This window comes from Ochotona princeps, chromosome 11, assembly GCF_030435755.1.
Source record: "Ochotona princeps isolate mOchPri1 chromosome 11, mOchPri1.hap1, whole genome shotgun sequence".
NCBI classification, from domain to species: Eukaryota; Metazoa; Chordata; class Mammalia; order Lagomorpha; family Ochotonidae; genus Ochotona; species Ochotona princeps.
In genome coordinates, this window is record NC_080842.1 from 66,252,353 (window position 1) to 66,271,158 (window position 18,806).

The following is an 18,806-nucleotide window of genomic DNA, read 5'->3' on the forward strand; positions in this document are numbered from 1 at the left end:
ACAAGCACCTCCATGAGAAGAGGCTGCAGGGCCACCTCCTTACGGCTGTATTGTTTCAAATTTGAAGGGAAAAAGAGAGAGGGAGAGAGAAGGTGGGAAGCAAGGAGGGAAAGAACAAGAGAGAGAGCCAGAGAGATCCTTCATTCATTGCTTTATTCCCCAAATGCCTGTAACAACTGGTCAGGCCAAAGCCACGAGGCATGCTCCCCAGCTGGGTCTGTACACGAAAAGCAAGGTCCAAGCTCTAGAGTTCTATTCTGCTGCCGCTCAGGCACATTAGCTGGAAGCTGGATCAGAAGTGGGTTGCTCGAACTCAAACCAGCCCTTTGATATGGGACACTAGCACTGTAAGCAGGGACTGAAGCTGCTGTGAGAAATAGCTGCCCTATTTGTGGTTTTATCAAACAAATGTGAGTGGTTGATACACGGATAGAGTGCATCGAGGAACTTCAGCAAGCTCCATCTGTTTTCCCCATATTGAAAATGATAGTCTATGACTTATGTTTTCTTGATGATTAGGAAAAAATACTTTTATTTAAGATCTTCCTCCCTCCTCCCTGCCCAGAAGATCTTTAATGCTAACACTGACATTGCTTCTGAATTTACTCTAAACCATGTTTTTACCTTCGAAAGCCGATGTTCTGTTGTGACAATGGAGGAATTAGAGGAATCCCACTTTCTCCAGTGGCCCATGCCACACTGTGCGACACCTTGCCTGAGGTCATTAGCGTCAGCTGATTGCTGCCATCCGCTTCAAAGGAGAATGGCACTCCTAGGGAAACACCAGATTCAGCAGGGTGTGGTTTAGAAAGAGGCAGTGAGTCCAGTCATACCAACAAGGCTGGCATAAAGACACTGAAGCAGGTTGGGTGATGGGGGTAAAACAAATAACTCAAGCCAGTGTTTAAACAAAACAAATGACTGAATAAATGATTGAGCTTCTGAGGAAAGGACAAAAAGCTGTCAGAAATGACTAGATGGATGGAAAAATTTCTAGAGTTAAAAAACATAATGATTGGAAAAGGAAAACAACAAATCTGCTCGTCAAAGAATGATTTCATCACTTGGAAGACAGATTTAAGGAAATTACATAGAAAATGTCAGAGAAAGAAATAAATCAAATATGAGGGTTATTCAAAAAGCTGTCAAGAAAAAAAATAAAAACAGAACACAACAAAGAAAACTGTCAGGAATGCATATCATGAAAAAAACTGCATGGATTTCAAATATCTTTTAAGAATTCAGGTGAACATTATCTTTTAGTCCAGGTATTACACACATTTTTAAAAGATTTATTTTACTTGTTTGAAAGGTTAAGAGACAAAAGGAGAGACAGATAGAAAAAGAACTTTCATATTTTGGTTCACTCCCCAAATGCCCTCAGTTGCTGGGGCTGGACCAGGACAAAGTCAGGAGCCTGGAACTCTCCCAGATCCCTCAGGCGGCAGGCAGCCAAATCTCTGTGCTGTCTTCCGCTACTTTCCCAGGTGTGTCAGCAGGCAGATGGATGGGAAGTGGAGCATGCAATGGCAACATTCCATATTGCATACTCCTGTATAACAATGCTGGACCCTATACAAGTATTTTTTTTTTAACAAACACATGTTTAAAGAAAGTTAAGAAACATGAAAAAAAAACCATGGAGATGAGATGAAATCTATCATGTCTTATTAAAATTATAGAAACAGATAATAATGATGGCTAATTTCCCTATTATAATTAGGTTACCCTTAGAAATATCATTCATGTATGCATATATAATGTATATTTTTAAATTCATAACATCTTGTCCTCATCTCAAATTACTTATTTTGGGGCCCAGCACTGTAGCTTAGCAGCTAAAGTCCTTGCCTTGCACGTGCCAGGATCCCAAATGGGCGCTGGTTCTAATCACAGCAGCTCCAGTTCCCATTCAGCTCCCTGCTTGTGGCCTGGGAAAGCAGTAGAGGATAGTCCAAAGCCTTGGGTTCCTGCACCCATGTGGGACACCCAGAAGAAGCTCCTGGCTCCTGGCTTCGGATCGGCTCAGCTCCAGCCAATGCAGCCGCTTGGGGAGTGAATCAGTGGACAGAATGTCTTGCTCTCTGTTTCTCCTCCTCTTTGTATATCCGATTTTTCAATAAAAAGAAATAAATCTTAAAAATTACTTAATTCAGAAAGATACCTGGAAATGAAATTGAGGCATCAAAAGACATTATGAGTGTCCTTTATTTACACTGGCAAACTACTTTTTATTTGTGTGGCCAAGAACAATATATAAAAACTATTTGGTAAAAAGATCATATATCATTATTTTGAGATTCTGGGGGCAATCTTAGAGTCATCTGCTGACCGTGTAACAAACAGGTAGCTTTCCGTACCACTTCCAACTCCCTCATGGTCCAGGGTTATGTGCTGGTCACTGCTAAACTCCACTTCTTCAAGAGGAGCCCGTCCAGAAACCACAGTCGTCTCCGGAATGGGCAGAAACACTTCAGCTAGCAGGGTGGCACTGCTGTGTCCAACGGTTTCATAGACCTAAAAACCGGAGGGGAGAAACAGCCAATGAAACCTTCAACAGAACATGCCACCTCTCAGTACTTCGTCTCATGGCTAGTGTGTGTGGTCGCTGTTCCAGACCAGACAGCCGCTGCAGAGTCAAAAACTGAGTTGCACTCCTGTGGTCACCATGGAGATCAGGTTAGATCCTGTCTGTGGTCAAGCTGTTGACACCACACCCTGTTTTCTTACGTGGCCCAAACTCCTGGGGTAAAGCTCACCAAAAAGTAGCAGGTTAAAACAGTTATTTTTGTTCTAGACCAACAGGCGGGCTACTCAAGAGAGTTGGCTCTCTCCTTTTCCTCTGTCAGAAAGAATGGTGGTCCCGGTGGGATGGGTACAGTGACATGCACCAAGCTCCAAGTCTGCAGCGGAGGCCCCTCCCCCAAAACAGTCCTGCCTGTTGCACCTGGGTCTACTAGCTAATAAGTCTCTCAAATTCTTCCCTGAAACAACAGTGTTTGATTTGGTAGCTGCTCACACCCACCCAGTTGGCTCCCTCTCTGGACTTTTTCTAAGATGGATCTAACTAGATTCCTGCAGTTGATACTAAATCCCTTGGTGTGTTTAGTATGCTGTCATCACCGTGAGGTCAAAGACCCATTGCCAGGGTAACCAAGGAGTCAGTAGAATAGGTAAACCACACCAGGTGGGCCTTCTTTTCCATTTCATCAAGTTCTTCTTGTTTTCTTGACTCACCCCATTGCTGTATTGACAAAATATTCCATAGTTCTACTGCCTTCTTTCCTATGGAATATTCTTTCTTTCCATGAGACCTTTGTGGCACGTTTCTCTAAATGCTAACCTTACTACTACCATTTCTGCTACTTAATCTTTGCATCTTTGATACAATAGATGCCCTCTAAGAAAAATTTCTCACTTACTATCCGAATGTATAGGAATGGTGCCATGAGCCCCTCTACTCACCCTCCCTTACAGGTCATAGGGCTGAAGGGAGTTTCCAAGAGTACCCATGAGTCTTTTCTGGGCACCTATCCTGGTCTCACCACCCAGGGATGCACTATTTCCCATTTGCAGAGTGGCTGGCTGGCCTGGAGGGAAGCTACAGAGACTGCACTCATGACCTCAGTCTTACTGTCACACTAGATGTTCTCAGGCTGGGTCCAGCACGAGGCCTGTGACTGTTCAGGCCTCCCGCGGAATGGGATTGCCAAGTCTGCTCACTCACGGTTCACAGGAAGCTGGTAAGTGGCACGTTTAAGTCACAATTTCTACATTCATCTTTACCATTTTCTAAAGACGAGGTGATTTTTGATTTATCTTTTATGGAAAATTTCAAACATACATGACACTATACACCATGGTTATATTATTATGACAAACAAAGGGGGAGACAGAGAGAAAAGATCTTCTCTCCTCTGATTCACTCCCCAGATGTCCCCAGTTGCTAGGACTGGGACAAATGTTCTGTTAGACATCCAGCTGTCGATAAGCACCTGTTTGTTCCGAGTAGAGAGCTCTCTCATAAGGATGATTATGTTTTCCAAGTATGAAATCCCACTAAATTGATGGCATAATAATGTTACTTAAAAATAAAATCGTCACTTCAGGATGTTTTGCTTTTTTTTTAATGAATACACTGCTAAAGATTTATAGGGGTTTCACGGTATATTTCTTACTTTTAATTAAATTAGCATGCCAGTAAAAATTTAAAGGGCAAGCTGTTCTTCATTTATATTTCTGGTGACAAAGGCATGGAAGGACAGACGAACTACTTTCAAGCTTAATCTGTTCAAAATTTTAGGAGCTAACAAATACTGGGAAGTTGCAAGCTAACAAAATTAAGAGAATAAAAATTACATCTGTAATCCCCCCAAAATCATTTATGATGGTAAAATCTTCCAGAAAACTGCCTAAGTACTGTATTGCTATTTAGTTAAATGTCCTCTGGCCTGGTATTCCTTAACTACTACTCCTTGGAATAACATAACTCAAAACATTTTTAACATCCCAGATAGCTCCCCCAGCTATAGGCAACTGCCTAAGTTGTCTTGTATCCAGGCGAGTGCCACAAAGTTCCAGTCCACAGTGGCATGAGCTTGGGCCAGGAAAGGGTGCAGACCAGGTTGAGCTGTACTGCAATATTTGCCAGTTCACATGAAGGCTAGGATGGGCCAGGAAGGGCCAGGCTGTTGCACTTGCCAGGACTGGGGTGGGCCAGGCTGAGCCAGGCTGCTGCAGCTGCTGGCAAATGCCATGACTGGGGTTGGGCTATTTCAGACTGGGCCGCGGCAACTGTTGGCATGCTTAAGACTTGAGGCTGGGAGCAGGCCTCATAGGGGAACTTTGGGTACTCCCTTGCTGGGCTGATGCTCCCACGGGTGAGTGTGAGAGCTGGGACTTGAGGTGGGCTGGTCTGGGCAGTACTTCAGCATCCACTAGTGTGCATGAGAGTCTAAATGGGTATGGGACAGCCAGTCTATGCTGTAGCATCAGCTGGCAACTTTCCCAACTGGGTGCAAATCATGCCAGGCTGGATTGCAGTACCACCTGGGAGGTGCAAGATCTGGGACTGGAAGTAGGCCTGGTAGGAGAACTATCCTGCTAAGATGCAGCTCCTGCTAGTAAGCATAAGAGGCAGGGCCAGGGGTGGGCCAGGCTAGTCAAGGCAGCAGCACCTGTTGGCATTTATAAGGGCCATGTCTGGGGGCAGCTCAGGCTGAGATAACCTGTAGCAGCAATAGTTTTGCACAAGAGAAAGATGGGATGCAGATGGACCAGGCTAGGTCACAACACATGCTGGCACATACAAAAACCAGGGCTGAGGGCAGGCCTGACAGAGATTATTAGGGGTCACTGTGACTAGGCCGTGGCACCTACTGCTGTGTGTAAGGATTGCATCTGTGAGAGTCTGGGCCGGGCTGCCCTAGCCTGAAGTACCTATTAATACACATGACAGATGGAAGCTGCAGGTAGAGCTGATAAGGCAGTTGCACCCACCAGCAAGTATACTGGCTGTTGCAGGTGATGGATCGAACCTGACCCTGTACTAGCTGGTGCACATAAGAGTCAAGTCAAGTCTGAGGTCACCCCAGAGAGGTTTCTTGGAGGACTTCCAAACTAGACTGGTGGACTCAAATTCTGGCTACAGAGAAAATCACAATATATGTAGTCGGACCTTGGAGTGCATGTATCGGGGTAGGACCTCCTCAGTTGCTGACGCCTGTGCAGTGGACAGCTTGCTCAGATGCACATGGGGGACATGGCAGTCAGCTCATCTAGGCCAGCAGAGGATGTTAACTACCTTGCCAGAGGATGGAAAGCAGAACAGCTTGTTCAACTCTCCTGGCCAAGCTCCGAGCGAGTGTCTGGATTCCACGGATGCACTGGAGCAGGCTTGCTCAGCCAATAGACCTTGGAGAGATTTCTTCAGTCCTGGTGCAATGAAGTCACTGGCATCTCAAAAATATGAAAACCACTCAAGTAACGATCTGGAACACTCTTTCCCACATTGGGGTCTCCAAGGTGTCATCAAACGACTGCCCCCATACTCAGGTGCTGATGTAGTGTGACAGCAACAAGTGTTCCTTTTCCCCTCAGCACCCACTGCAGATCAGAACAAAAAAGCAAGAACTGAGAGAAAAAAAAATCCCAGACATCTAAACCACGTGTAAAACATATTTAAAATTAAGAACCCAGATATTTTTTAAATGCTTACATCTTCAAGAATCAAGTGTTTGTTCCCTCAGCTGTGCAGGACAAAGGGATCGCACTCTCTGTCTCCAGTGGCTTAGTCCAATTTCCCTGTCAGACTACATGTCTGCCAAAATGTTTTCCTAATCAAGGGGTGCAGCAGTTGCTCCTGGCCTTTGGGTATCATTCATCATGGGTCTGCCCTGTGCTGGTCACCAAGCTTGGATGCTCCTTAAAGCATACAGCGACCACATCCAGGGTCCTTCTGGTGGATGTCAGAAGGCAGGTCCTTGTCCCAGCACTGTACCCGCATTCCTGCCAGATGTGTAGAGAGGAACTGATGGAGACTATTGGTCCCAAGTCCATAAGGGCAGAAGCAATTACGGACTCCAAGGGATGGAGGCTGCACAAAGGAACCATGTTCTCAGATGATTTTCCACTTGTAATAAGAAAAAAAATGGATTCAAAGTTCTCCCAATGTTCTCTCACCACTGTTTTATAATAGCCCCAGTTCTATTTAATGCTGAAATAGAACGCTGTTTTTAGAAATGGAAAAATGGGTACTTTGAGTTTCAAATAGGCATTTATAAATGGTTTTCTATAGAATTAAGATGAATTCTCTCTAAGCCAATGTCCTCAAGCTCAGTACTTTCTGGGCTGAACCAATTCTTGGTTGAGTGGGTTGGCTGTATACTGCAGGTTATTCAGAACACAGGGCCTCAACTCACCAGTGATGACCATCAAAAACATCTCTAGACATCATCAAATGTCCTCTGGGGGAAAAATTAACATTGAGAATCACTGTTCTAAGCAAAATGAGTTGAATTTGGAGAAATAAGGAAGAAATAATTCAGGAAATATAATTTGGTTTATGTTCAGCTGTTCTAGAGTTTCCCAGCTATGAATTTAGAATAGCAATTAGATCAACCGCTGCAAAACTGAAGTCATTTGTAAAATTATTACACCTCCTACATGTGGAATATTGCAAATACTAACTCACCTTCCCACACAATCTCCTGGCTTCATTCTTCATAGCGACCCAGTATGGGAAATCAAGATGGAGGTGGGGACAGGGGAAGCTGGAATGTACAGCAGGATTATTTTCCTCTGAATAAAATCCAGCCAAGGAATTTTCAGGTCTAAGGAAAGCCTAGTTTTCCACCAAATCCCCAAATGCAATCCCATTTCTAATACCATCCTTAGTTTACAAAAGAACATGTTCTCATACAAGAATCTAGTCTGGGAATACCTCAAAGTTTCTTTGGAGATCTCCCCAATCAAACTTCTGGACTCAGAACTCTAACCAAGAAAAGACAGAAGACAGAACAGGTCAATCATTCATCTCAGCTATATGTTGGCAGCGAAATATGGGGCAAACGGAGACTTTATGATGGACCATATCAATCAGTGTACGACCTCATCGAGCGAAACTGGCAGCGATTCATAACTGGAGAACTATTAAAACCACTTGAGCAAATATCTCAGAGCATGCCCCACATCTGGGACTTGGGGTGGGCGGGAAACCGGGTGGGGCTTCTCCCTCAATATCCCCCTTTGCCTCAGATACACGATGGAAACAATATGGACATAATAGTATTACCCACTTCCCTATACCCCCTGAACCTTTTTTTTTAACCGCAATTAACTATGTAAAGATTGTCAACAACTATACAATACAATAAAAAAAAGAACATGTTCTCACCCATATTAACAGCAAAATGATTTCTAATGATTTTTAGGTTCCAGGATGTTTAGACATTATTTACACCTGAGATGGTGTCTAAAAAAATTTATGAGTGACCAGACAAAACCAAGTTCTAAAATTTCAAGAAAAAAATTTTTTTAGAACTACTTTAAAAAAATTGAAAGGCATAGGCAGACAGGGATCTTCCATCCTATGGTTCATTCCTCAGATGTATACAACAGCCAGAGATGAGAAAGGCCAAAACCAGGAGCCTGACACTCAGTCTGGGGCTCCCACATGCATTGCAGGGACTCTGGCACTTGAGCCGTCATCTCTGCCTGCCAGTTTCCTCATTAGCAGGAAGCTGGTTTGAAGCAGAGCAGCTAAGGCTACAGCCAGGCGTTCTGATATGGCTTGCAGGCTCCCCAGCTACATGTTAATCACTGTACCAAATGCTCACTCCAGATAATGCTGCTAGTTGTTCAGATATCAATAACATTCATCAATACACTAAAGGACTTGACTTAAAACAAAAATACACTGAATTAGTCTGGTCCCCAAGTTCCAGAGAGGGTGCCATTACAACAAGCAATCATCAATCAGTCAATCACACCATCAATTAAGGTTATATGAAGAAGGAGACAGGGGCTGGAGCAACAGTACCACAAACCAAGGAACTGTAAGCACCACCGGCAGCCAGAAGAGGCAAGGAAGGGTTTGCCTATGAAGTGTTTGGTGGGATCAGGCCCACTGTTACCTTGATTGAGAGTGTGGACACCCAGATCTGTGAATGAGAAAATTTCTGTTGTTTCCAGCTTTTGATCCACTTACATTTATGGTTCTTAGGCAGGGCAGCCCTAGGAACCTGAAATGCACATCATTAAGTATCATTGCTAATGGTGGGATTTAGGCTAGTGGGGAAATTTATTAACTAGTATCTGTGTCTCCACTTTCATCATAACTACCAAGGAGTGGGGCATAACTAATCATTTGTTACATTATGTGAGAGTCATGGGAGGGGGGATAGAGAAGCATTTTTTAATGAATGAGCCCCTGCCCCCATGCCGTCTTAGAAGGCCCTTCAGGACTGCGGCCAGTCATTAACAACATCTTCCAGGAGTTGAGTGGGCTAAAAGTCTCCCTGCCCACCCAGACCTTCAGGACAGATATGCCAAGGAAGAGGCTGACTTCTTCCCCTCAAGAGGTCACCACATCACCTGCACGGCTAGCGGGTGACATAAAGCCATCTCACACGGGCAATGACCAGAACATTCATGTGACGTGATTACAATTAAAATGCGTACCTGAAGTGCTAAACTCTCTGGCCAGTTGAATATCTGCAAATTGAAAATCTGTCCAAAGTGAACTCGAAAGTCAGCCGCTAGCTGCCGACTGACCGTCCTGGACACCTCCTTGTTGTTGAAGAGCACCTTCAAGTACACAGAGCGCCGCCTCACGTCTTCCCTGCGCAGGACCTCCACCCTGCGAGAAGAAAGCCATTCACGCGAGATCAGCATGAGAAACGGAGGATCACGGGGGACATCTACAAACGGACACCGACCAGAACGAAACACACTGAGTATAATCAGACACATCAATCTCCCAAATAGCCAGAGGTCCTGGAGAACTTCTTTAATAAAATGATGCAACATGGAGTGATGGAAAAAGCCATTGACAGGCCCTGGAGAGGGTGCAAGGAGTTCAGGAACTAGAGTCTGAACATCATGGTGCTGTGGTCTCCTCGCTTTTCTCAAACACGCCTTGCATTTGCACCCACGACAAGATCTTAAGTAAACATACTCTTTGCTTAATGGAATCAATCTAAGCCTCAGAGATTTGTCTGGGTAGGAAGTTTTATCCTAGAAGTTAACAGTATGAGGATTTTTTTTAAGTTCATGGAATGGATATGACCAAAAAATTATGCACAGATTTCAAAACAAATTTTTTTTTTTTGGTACCAAATCAAACTTCTTTCAATTCCAATTTTTCCCTGAACTTCCTGAAGCATCCTGGTAGCTTGGTGTGGTGGTTACATCAAATTCGCTTCCCTAAGATCCAAGCTTTTTCTCAACATTTTTGGATGGCAAATGACTGCTAGATGAACCTGGAGTGTGAAGAAATGTTGCTTGTTCTTGAGCGTCATTCAAAGCAAAAGTATGCTGCGGCAACCCGGACTTGAAGCCTGCCACTCTTACTCCCAGGAAGTTATGAGTCAAAATTCCAAGAATGGTTTTTAATCTTATGGCATATGTTTGCAGAGATACCCACCAAAAACGCCCCTTATTGGTTAAATCAATAGTAATTCTAGCTGGCTAAGAAAAAAACTAGAGCAGCAAATTCAATTTAAATTCAGCTCAAGTTTTCTGGCTAGTAGTCTATTAAAAATAATAGGATGCTGGACTTTCTGCCATTGTCTGTACCAGCAATGTCAGGATACACTTAAATAAAAGACTGATGGACTTAGGCTGCTTATGAAACTGCATATTATTATTATTACTATGATAATAATATGGGGAAATAAGTTGGGGGGAAGGAAGATGGGAAGAAAGTAGGGGAAATCGGGCTTGGCGGCGTGGCCTGGTGGCTAAGGTCCTCGCCTTGGTCCCATGTGGCCGCTGGTTCTGATCCCGGCAGCTCCACTTCCTCTCTGTCTCTCCTCCTCTCAGTGTATCTGACTTTGTAATAAAAATAAAATAAATCTTAAAAAAAAAAAAAGAAAGTAGGGGAAGTCCCAGAGCCTATGGAATTGTACCATAAAAGTAAAAAATGAAATAGAGGAGAAAAAAGAAGTTAAAAAAAGAAACAGAAGGCACAAAATAGAAAAAAATCATAGTGAAGCATATGTAATATAATGTAGGGTAAGGTTGTTAATAGTACAGCTCAGTGCCACCACACATTCAGAACATTGTACAGTTGTCACAGCCACCTGTTTTTCCAGAATGTTTTCATCACCCTAAGCAGAAATTCTCTACTCACCGATATGAGTGGTATTTTAAATTTTTTATATATCTACCATTTTGACCTATTTCAGATGTGAAACTGTTCAAATGACTTCAGTGGGTTTTTTTTTCTATAAAGGATATTTAACACTCAATTACTGGAATTATCCATAATACCTGCTGACTTGATTTATATTCAGAACTGTGGTTCCAGCAGCTTTGAAAAACAAACAGACCTAAAGCACTTCCTCTTCTTGCATGGTTCCCTTAGCAGACGGCTTCAGAAGAGGCGAGGTGATGGTCTTCGGTTGGGCAGTAATCTGGGTGACAGTGGCAAAGCCTAGTAGAAACTCAGAAACTTACTAAGTAAAAACTAACTTAAACTGAAGTTTACAGTCTTGGCCAAAAGGGGACTCACCACCAAAAAATGACCAAGCACAAATATTCAACTTAAAACCATGTTCTACTGTCATGAATTTTAAATGTTTTTGACAAAATGATAAGCTACAATATCTGTGGCTAATTTAGTGTTTGGGAGTCCTGTACTGATGGACAGCATCTGAGGGTGGTGAAGTTGACAGAAACACATGTAAATACACAAGAAGGTACAACTTGGAAGCCAGTAAATCATTAGGATACGGGCAGTGGTGAAACCAGGAGGCTGCAGGAAGCCTTCTAATTAACTCCTAATAAACTCGGTGGCTGATCGAATAAATTTGAGTCCTCAATTTTCATGCTGAAATAGGAAAGGCTCTAGCATCTGATAATGAAAAGTCTGAATTCATTGGAAAATGAAGGCTGGGCTCTGGAGGTAGGGATCGTTTTAAGGGCCCACTAAATAGATTCTCAAGTGACACATTCGTGTTGCCTGGAGACCCCTGAGGACAGTTTCCTGTGCCCCACCCCAGGGCTTCAGATTCAATCACTAGCAGGTGTATTTTCAACAAGTTCTCCGGAGATGCTGGTGGTGTCGACCATAGTGGGAAAGAAACCCGTAGGAGACTTAAAAGACATTTTTATGACATTAAAATTTTTAAAAAGTGGATGAAAATTTAAATATGCATATGAATTTATTATATGAGGGTACTGCAGATAATGAAATTAAAAGATGAATTTATTTTGGAGCAAAAAGCCCGAAATCTAGATATAAAAAATTTATTTTGTATGATTTTTTTTTTGCAGATGCTGTCTAAGCACAGATGCACATAAATGGACATCTCTTAGATATCGTGTAAGGTGATCACAGATGTATTTTTGTCGAATCCCAAGCGGATGCCTCAGCAGACTGACTCAACGCAGAGACTCCTCTGAGAGGCTCCGAGGCCTTTCTCAGGCACCTGAAGGTGAGGGCAAGGAGAGGCCTTTGTGCGTGGGCTAGGGAAGAGGGACACATTGCCAGTGGAGAAAAAAAGACACATGGAAATTACAGACAAAGGACCCAAACCCAAAGCCACATCCCTGCGAAGAGCTGAATGGACATGTGACTGGGATGCTCACACAGGCAGTCTTTCACAGTGTGCTCCTGAGTGGCCAGTGGGATGCAGCAGTAGGTGAACCAGTGTGCAGTGTGTCGGCTGTTGGCCTCCTGGTGCCCAGTGCACAGGGTGTGTCAGCTGCTGGCCTCCTGGTGCCCAGTGCACAGTGTGTGCTGGCAGTTGGCCTCCTGGTGCCCAGTGTGCAGTGTGTGCTGGCAGTCGGCCTCCTGGTGCCCAGTGCACAGGGTGTGTCAGCTGTTGGCCTCCTGGTGCCCAGTGTGCAGTGTGTGCTGGCAGCCGGCCTCCTGGTGCCCAGTGTGCAGTGTGTGCTGGCAGCCGGCCTCCTGGTGCCCAGTGTGCAGTGTGTGCTGGCTGTCAGCCTCCTGGTGCGCAGTGTGCAGTGTGTGCTGGCAGTCGGCCTCCTGGTGCCCAGTGTCAGCTGTTGGCCTCCTGGTGCCCAGTGTGCAGCGTGTGTCGGCTGCTGGCCTCCTGGTGCCCAGTGTGCAGTGTGTGCTGGCAGTCAGCCTCCTGGTGCCCAGTGTGCAGTGAGTGCTGGCAGTCGGCCTCCTGGTGCCTAGTGTGCAGTGTGTGCTGGCAGTCGGCCTCCTGGTGCCCAGTGTGCAGTGTGTGCTGGCAGCCGGCCTCCTGGTGCCCAGTGTGCAGTGTGTGCTGGCTGTCAGCCTCCTGGTGCCCAGTGTGCAGTGTGTGCTGGCAGTCGGCCTCCTGGTGCCCAGTGTCAGCTGTTGGCCTCCTGGTGCCCAGTGTGCAGCGTGTGTCGGCTGCTGGCCTCCTGGTGCCCAGTGTGCAGTGTGTGCTGGCAGTCGGCCTCCTGGTGCCCAGTGTGCAGTGTGTGCTGGCAGTCGGCCTCCTGGTGCCCAGTGTGCAGTGTGTGCTGGCAGTCGGCCTCCTGGTGCCCAGTGTGCAGTGTGTGCTGGCTGTCGGCCTCCTGGTGCCCAGTGTGCAGTGTGTGCTGGCTGTCGGCCTCCTGGTGCCCAGTGTGCAGTGTGTGCTGACAGTCAGTCTCCTGGTGCCCAGTGTCAGCTGTTGGCCTCCTGGTGCCCAGTGTGCAGTGTGTGCTGGCAGTCAGCCTCCTGGTGCTCAGTGTGCAGTGTGTGCTGGCAGTCAGCCTCCTGGTGCCCAGTGTGCAGTGTGTGCTGGCAGTCAGCCTCCTGGTGCTCAGTGTGCAGTGTGTGCTGGCAGTCAGCCTCCTGGTGCCCAGTGTGCAGTGTGTGCTGGCAGTCAGTCTCCTGGTGCCCAGTGTGCAGTGAGTGCTGGCAGTCAGTCTCCTGGTGCCCAGTGTGCAGTGTGTGCTGGCAGTCAGTCTCCTGGTGCCCAGTGTGCAGTGTGTGCTGGCAGTCGGCCTCCTGGTGCCCAGTGTGCAGTGAGTGCTGGCAGTCAGCCTCCTGGTGCAGTGTGTATCAGCTGGCAGTCAGCCTCCTGGTGCGCAGTGTCAGCTGTTGGCCTCCTGGTGCCCAGTGTGCAGTGTGTGCTGGCAGTCAGCCTCCTGGTGCCCAGTGTGCAGTGTGTGCTGGCAGTCAGCCTCCTGGTGCCCAGTGTGCAGTGTGTGCTGGCAGTCGGCCTCCTGGTGCCCAGTGTGCAGTGTGTGCTGGCAGTCAGCCTCCTGGTGCGCAGTGTCAGCTGTTGGCCTCCTGGTGCCCAGTGTGCAGTGTGTGCTGGCAGTCGGCCTCCTGGTGCCCAGTGTGCAGTGTGTGCTGGCAGTCGGCCTCCTGGTGCCCAGTGTGCAGTGTGTGCTGGCAGCCAGCCTCCTGGTGCGCAGTGTGCAGTGAGTGCTGGCAGTTGGCCTCCTGGTGCCCAGTGTGCAGTGTGTGTCAGCTGTTGGCCTCCTGGTGCACAGAGCACCTGCTCACCTGGGACATTGGTCGTTGGGGGTCACGCTCCCCACCAGGCTCAGTTCCGGGATGAGTGTGGGCTCCCCAGGCCTCCTCCTGCTCCGGGCCATTCTCTCCCTCACCTGCTGCTCCAACGCTGCCCTATCCGTGGGCTCTGGTGGCGTGGGCTTCACAGGTTCTTCCTCGGGCAGGGGCTCCTCGATCTCTTCATCGGGGTGTTCTTCTGCCACGTGCTTCTTCTTCTTCCTGGCCCTCTGCTGGGTGAAAGGGAACCTGACATCAGACAGGATTCTCCCTGAGCAGCGAGACTGCTCAGAACCAGAGAGACCTGGGTGCGAACCTCAGCTGTGCTCAGCAGGTTACGGGTCCCTCTGGGACTCAGTTTTCTTCAAAAGGGCACAAGATAGAAAGTTCTTCCTCCCGACACTTTTGAAATGAGATCATACATAGTGCCTAGAAAGGGCTTAGCAATATGATTCATGCGATCATTAATACTGATTCTTAAGGTCAAGACAGCATTTTGAGAGCCAAAGACCACTTCAGAGCACGCTGGAATTCATTTCTGCGGGACCGTATGCACAAAGTCACAGAAATTTCTAAGGGAAGCCCAGAGGCACTGGTACCTTGCATGCAAAGCGCTAACTAACAAAGGTGAAACAGACCAGTGCTTGGCAACTGCTCTGTTAAGACGTGTTTGCTCGCTCAGGCATCTGGGTATGCTACCTTAGAATTATACATGGACAAAGCCAGATCTGGCATCTGCCAGCTGGGCAACTTTTTCCACAAATGTGTTAACCAGTCACACTCCTGCTCCCCAGTAAGGGACCAGAATCAAAGACAAAGTAGAGCTGGCCGGAGAGGCCAGCCCACCAGCCGGCCCTGCCCACAGGCCAAGCGCCAGGGCATGCACCTGCGCTCTCTTCCAGGCTTTCCAACGCTGGTGCGCAGCTCTGTACTCTTCCATCTTCTGTTCGTACTCCTCCGTGTGCTCTTCTAGCAGTTCACTGATTTCCGCTTGAACTTCAGCTTCAAATGCTTCCTCCTCTGCTTTTGGGTCAACTTTTTCCCTTTAAAATAATTTTGAGGACTTTGGTTATTTTCTGTCAGCAAACACTTAACTGGGCTCACTCTCTGCCAGTTCCAGACACGGAAACCTGAACTTCGCCCGGGAAAGGGAAGGCGTTGGACAAAGAATGCATGCCTCATAGAGCTGGGCTCCAGACCTGTGGCCACATCAGCGCTAGTTGACAATAATTGTTGATAAGAAAATATGAAGTCAATAATTCAATATGTGAAATACTTCACAAATGTGAAAATGTGAAACTTTTCCAGCTTCACAAAATGAAGTATTATAAAGCTAACAAACTACATCTATGTCCTGTTCAGCAAATAAACTTAGAGACATGGTGTTGAAGAAACAATGATTACTTGGTGAAGAACAAATACAAAATACTCTTGCTACCATAAAAGATAAATGTGGTCAATACCAAACTATTTCTTTTTAGGGATTACAAATAGGTGGTAAAGCTTTAACAGCAGAGAAATAATAATCACAAAATTGATATAGTCACTACTTCTGGGATGGAACAGGATGCTGCTAGGTAGTGGAACATAGGTCTGCTTGGTACCAGCACCTGGCCATCTCTTAGCCTGGGTAGTAGACCCATGGTTACTCACTTGTCACTGTTGCTTATTTATTTGAAAGGCAGAACTACAGAGAGAAAGAGAGAGGTTTTTCCATTCACTGGTTCACTTCCCAAATGGCCATAAGGACTAGACTAGAGCCAGGAGCCTGCAACGCCAGCTGTGTCTTCCATGTGGGTGGCAGGAGCCAAACATGTGGGCCATCCCCTGCTTTCCCAGGTGCATTAGCACGGGAGTGGACTGGAGGTGGTGCTGCTGGGACTTGAACAAGCACTCACATGGTATGCCAGCATTACAGGCAGCAGCTTCACCCGCTGTTCCACAATGCTGGCCCCTGTCACTGCTTTTTAAACAGTGTCTATGCATCTTCTTTTTAAAAAAATATATCTATATATTCATTATATATTTTAACATATTTAAAAATAGATTTAATATGTATAAATACATTTATTAAAAGAGCAGATGACAGGGAAAGAGAAAAAGGAAGAGCAAAAGACAGAGAGAAAGTGTATGTGTGTGTGTGTGTGTGTGTGTGTGTGTGTGTGAGAGAGAGAGAGAGAGCAAGAGGAAACAGAGAGAGAATCTTCCATCCCCGGCTCATTCCCGGTTTCAAAATAACTGTGGCTAGACCTGGGGGCAGGATTCAGGAGCTAGGACATCACCTGGGTCTCCCAAGACAGGAGCTTGGGCCTTGATTTCTTGCCTCCCAGGTGCATTGGCAGGAAGCTGGGAGAGAAGAGCCAGTGCTCCAAGCAGGCACTCTGCTATCGGAGGCAGGCCTCCCCAGCAGCCGCTTAACGCACTGTGCCACAAGGCCCACCCACCGCAGCATCTGTGATTCCTATATTTTTCTCAATATATGATATAACCCAATAAAGCAATCTTTAAGGCAGAAAAAAAAAAGCCTACTTTCTCAAAACAAGCTTCAAGGGTGTATTTGTAAATCTCTGGAACTCGCGAAGGGATTTTATCTCTTTCCAAACTTTTATGATGGTCTTGAGCAATGTTCGATCTTTTTCTTGTTCAGCATCTCGAAGTTTTCTTGTTTGCCTACAAGATACAGCAAATGAGTATAGATTAAAAAGTGCGCAAGTTTACAAATTGGATAGGAAACTAATACTGTCATGGTGACTGCACATTCAGTTTGACAGTCTTAATGCTACTTCTAGACAAGAATTAGAAAACCAAATACCAGTGTCAAAGACAATCGGATGTCCATTTGTTTTGAGAGGTTTATTTCAGCTTGATCTTTCTACATGCATCTGACTTCAATTAGGCTAAATTATCTTTTAAAATCCTCATAAAAACTTGTTATAAAATAAGGGGCCCACTAATGAAAGCTCTCATGGATGAAATTTGTGGCACGCACGGCATTTATCCTGCCGTCCACTTGATGACAGAACACTGGCCATCTCTGTGCATTAACACATCACAAGTTGCACGCTGTGGAGATGAAATCATGTTACAGCATGCCTTGGGGACTGTTCATGCTAACTAGATTACCAATATTTTTGGCTTGACTCAAGAGACACAGTTTGAACACACTTTCATCTTTGTTGCCATTAGTTACCATACTATGGAATGATTTAACTCCCGACTTTAAGCCCTCTTGATGAGTGAGAACCAAATCCAGATCCCTCAATACTCTCATGTTACTAATTAATTAACTTTGGACAAGTACCATGTAGCCTTCCAGGGGATTCTGCAGTGTCTGAGAGAGGAAGCATCTCTGTCCACAAGGGGCTTATGGTTTCGCTCAGGAGACAGACTCATCCACATGTAGCAACAACGTTCACAGTGAGATTCGCCTGAGAGTGCCACTGACGCCAGGGAGGCAGCCTTGCCCGCTTGGGCGCTGCCTGACCTCCAGAAGTGGCCTGGCTCTGAGGATATGCTTGGGTCGGGTTAGCCTGTAGAGGAAGGCTGAGGAAGTCATGCAGCCCAGGATGCTAAGGGCTCAACCTGTGGCTGTGGAAATGAAGGATGGCAGAGGACAGGCAGTTGGCCTGGGAATCTAAGACTCAGGACTCCGTCTTTGGAAAGCAAGAAAGCATGAAAAGGAGAAGAAACAGGCTCCAGGTGCAGCAGCCAAGTGTTCTGCTGGAGGACGTTGCAATCAGATGGTCCGGGCTGGGGGCCCTGGCTCTGTCATTAACTATCAAGTGTTGGGCAAGCCACATCACATGTCAAAGCTGCACCTGTATGGCATGCATGCTAACAGGGCTGATTTCACAGGGCTGCTGCGGGCGCTACACATGTGAGTAGATACAACATACTGAAGCAGCTTGCTGGATGGGACGAACAGCTTGCACGAGGCATTCGAACATGGCATGCTGGTGTCCCAAGTGGCAGCTTATCCGGCTGTGCCACTGCGCCTGTCCTCTGCCTCCTTATTAGAAGCTGAAATATTCCCTTTTTTTTGGTTATAGGACATTTTCAAGCTTTCAATTTTGACTTCCTTTTACGGTAGCTGACAAAATAGCTTCTCAAAAATGTGGAGAAGAACTCTTAGCCAGAAAAGAAAAAGAAGAAAAAAAAAAAAAGACTGGCATACAACCTAAAGAAGTGGAGAGTCATGGAAGAATATTTCATTAAAATAATTATGACTGGAGCTTTGGAGCGGACATGAAAGGCAGTTTTGACTGGGGCACTGGGAGTAGATTGGGGAGGCGACATCCAGCTCCGAAACGAGACTGTGCGAGTCTTTGGCGTTGGATGTATTCAAAAGTACCACAGGCATGGAGTCATCTGGAGGGAAAATGCAGACTTTTTAAAGTTAAAGAGAGGGCTCAGCGTGATAGCCTAGTGGCTAAGGTCCTCGCCTTGAATGCACCGGGATCCCATATGGGCACTGGTTCTAATCCCGGGAGCCCTGCTTCCCATCCAGCTCCCTGCTTGTGGCCTGGGAAAGCAGTCAAGGATGGCCCAAAGCCTTGGGACTCTGCAACCTTGTGGGAGACCCAGAAGAAGTTCCTGGTTCCCGGCTTCAGATCAGCACAGCACCAGCCGTTGCAGTCACTTG

General features: G+C 46.3%; 1 protein-coding gene across 3 annotated transcripts in view; it reads right to left on the bottom strand.

Annotated features, from left to right (window-relative positions):
• CC2D2A (coiled-coil and C2 domain containing 2A) overlaps positions 1-18,806 on the bottom strand; it is a 101,171-nt gene that overhangs the window by 39,860 nt on the left and 42,505 nt on the right. For all 3 annotated transcript variants that reach the window (XM_058670291.1, XM_058670290.1, XM_058670292.1), the window contains 6 exons: positions 16,694-16,834; positions 15,051-15,207; positions 14,159-14,394; positions 9,181-9,358; positions 2,361-2,517; positions 625-772 (listed from right to left, as the gene is read on the bottom strand). In XM_058670291.1, the coding sequence (XP_058526274.1) occupies positions 625-772; positions 2,361-2,517; positions 9,181-9,358; positions 14,159-14,394; positions 15,051-15,207; positions 16,694-16,834 (1,017 nt within the window). The remainder of the gene's footprint in view (positions 1-624; positions 773-2,360; positions 2,518-9,180; positions 9,359-14,158; positions 14,395-15,050; positions 15,208-16,693; positions 16,835-18,806) is intronic.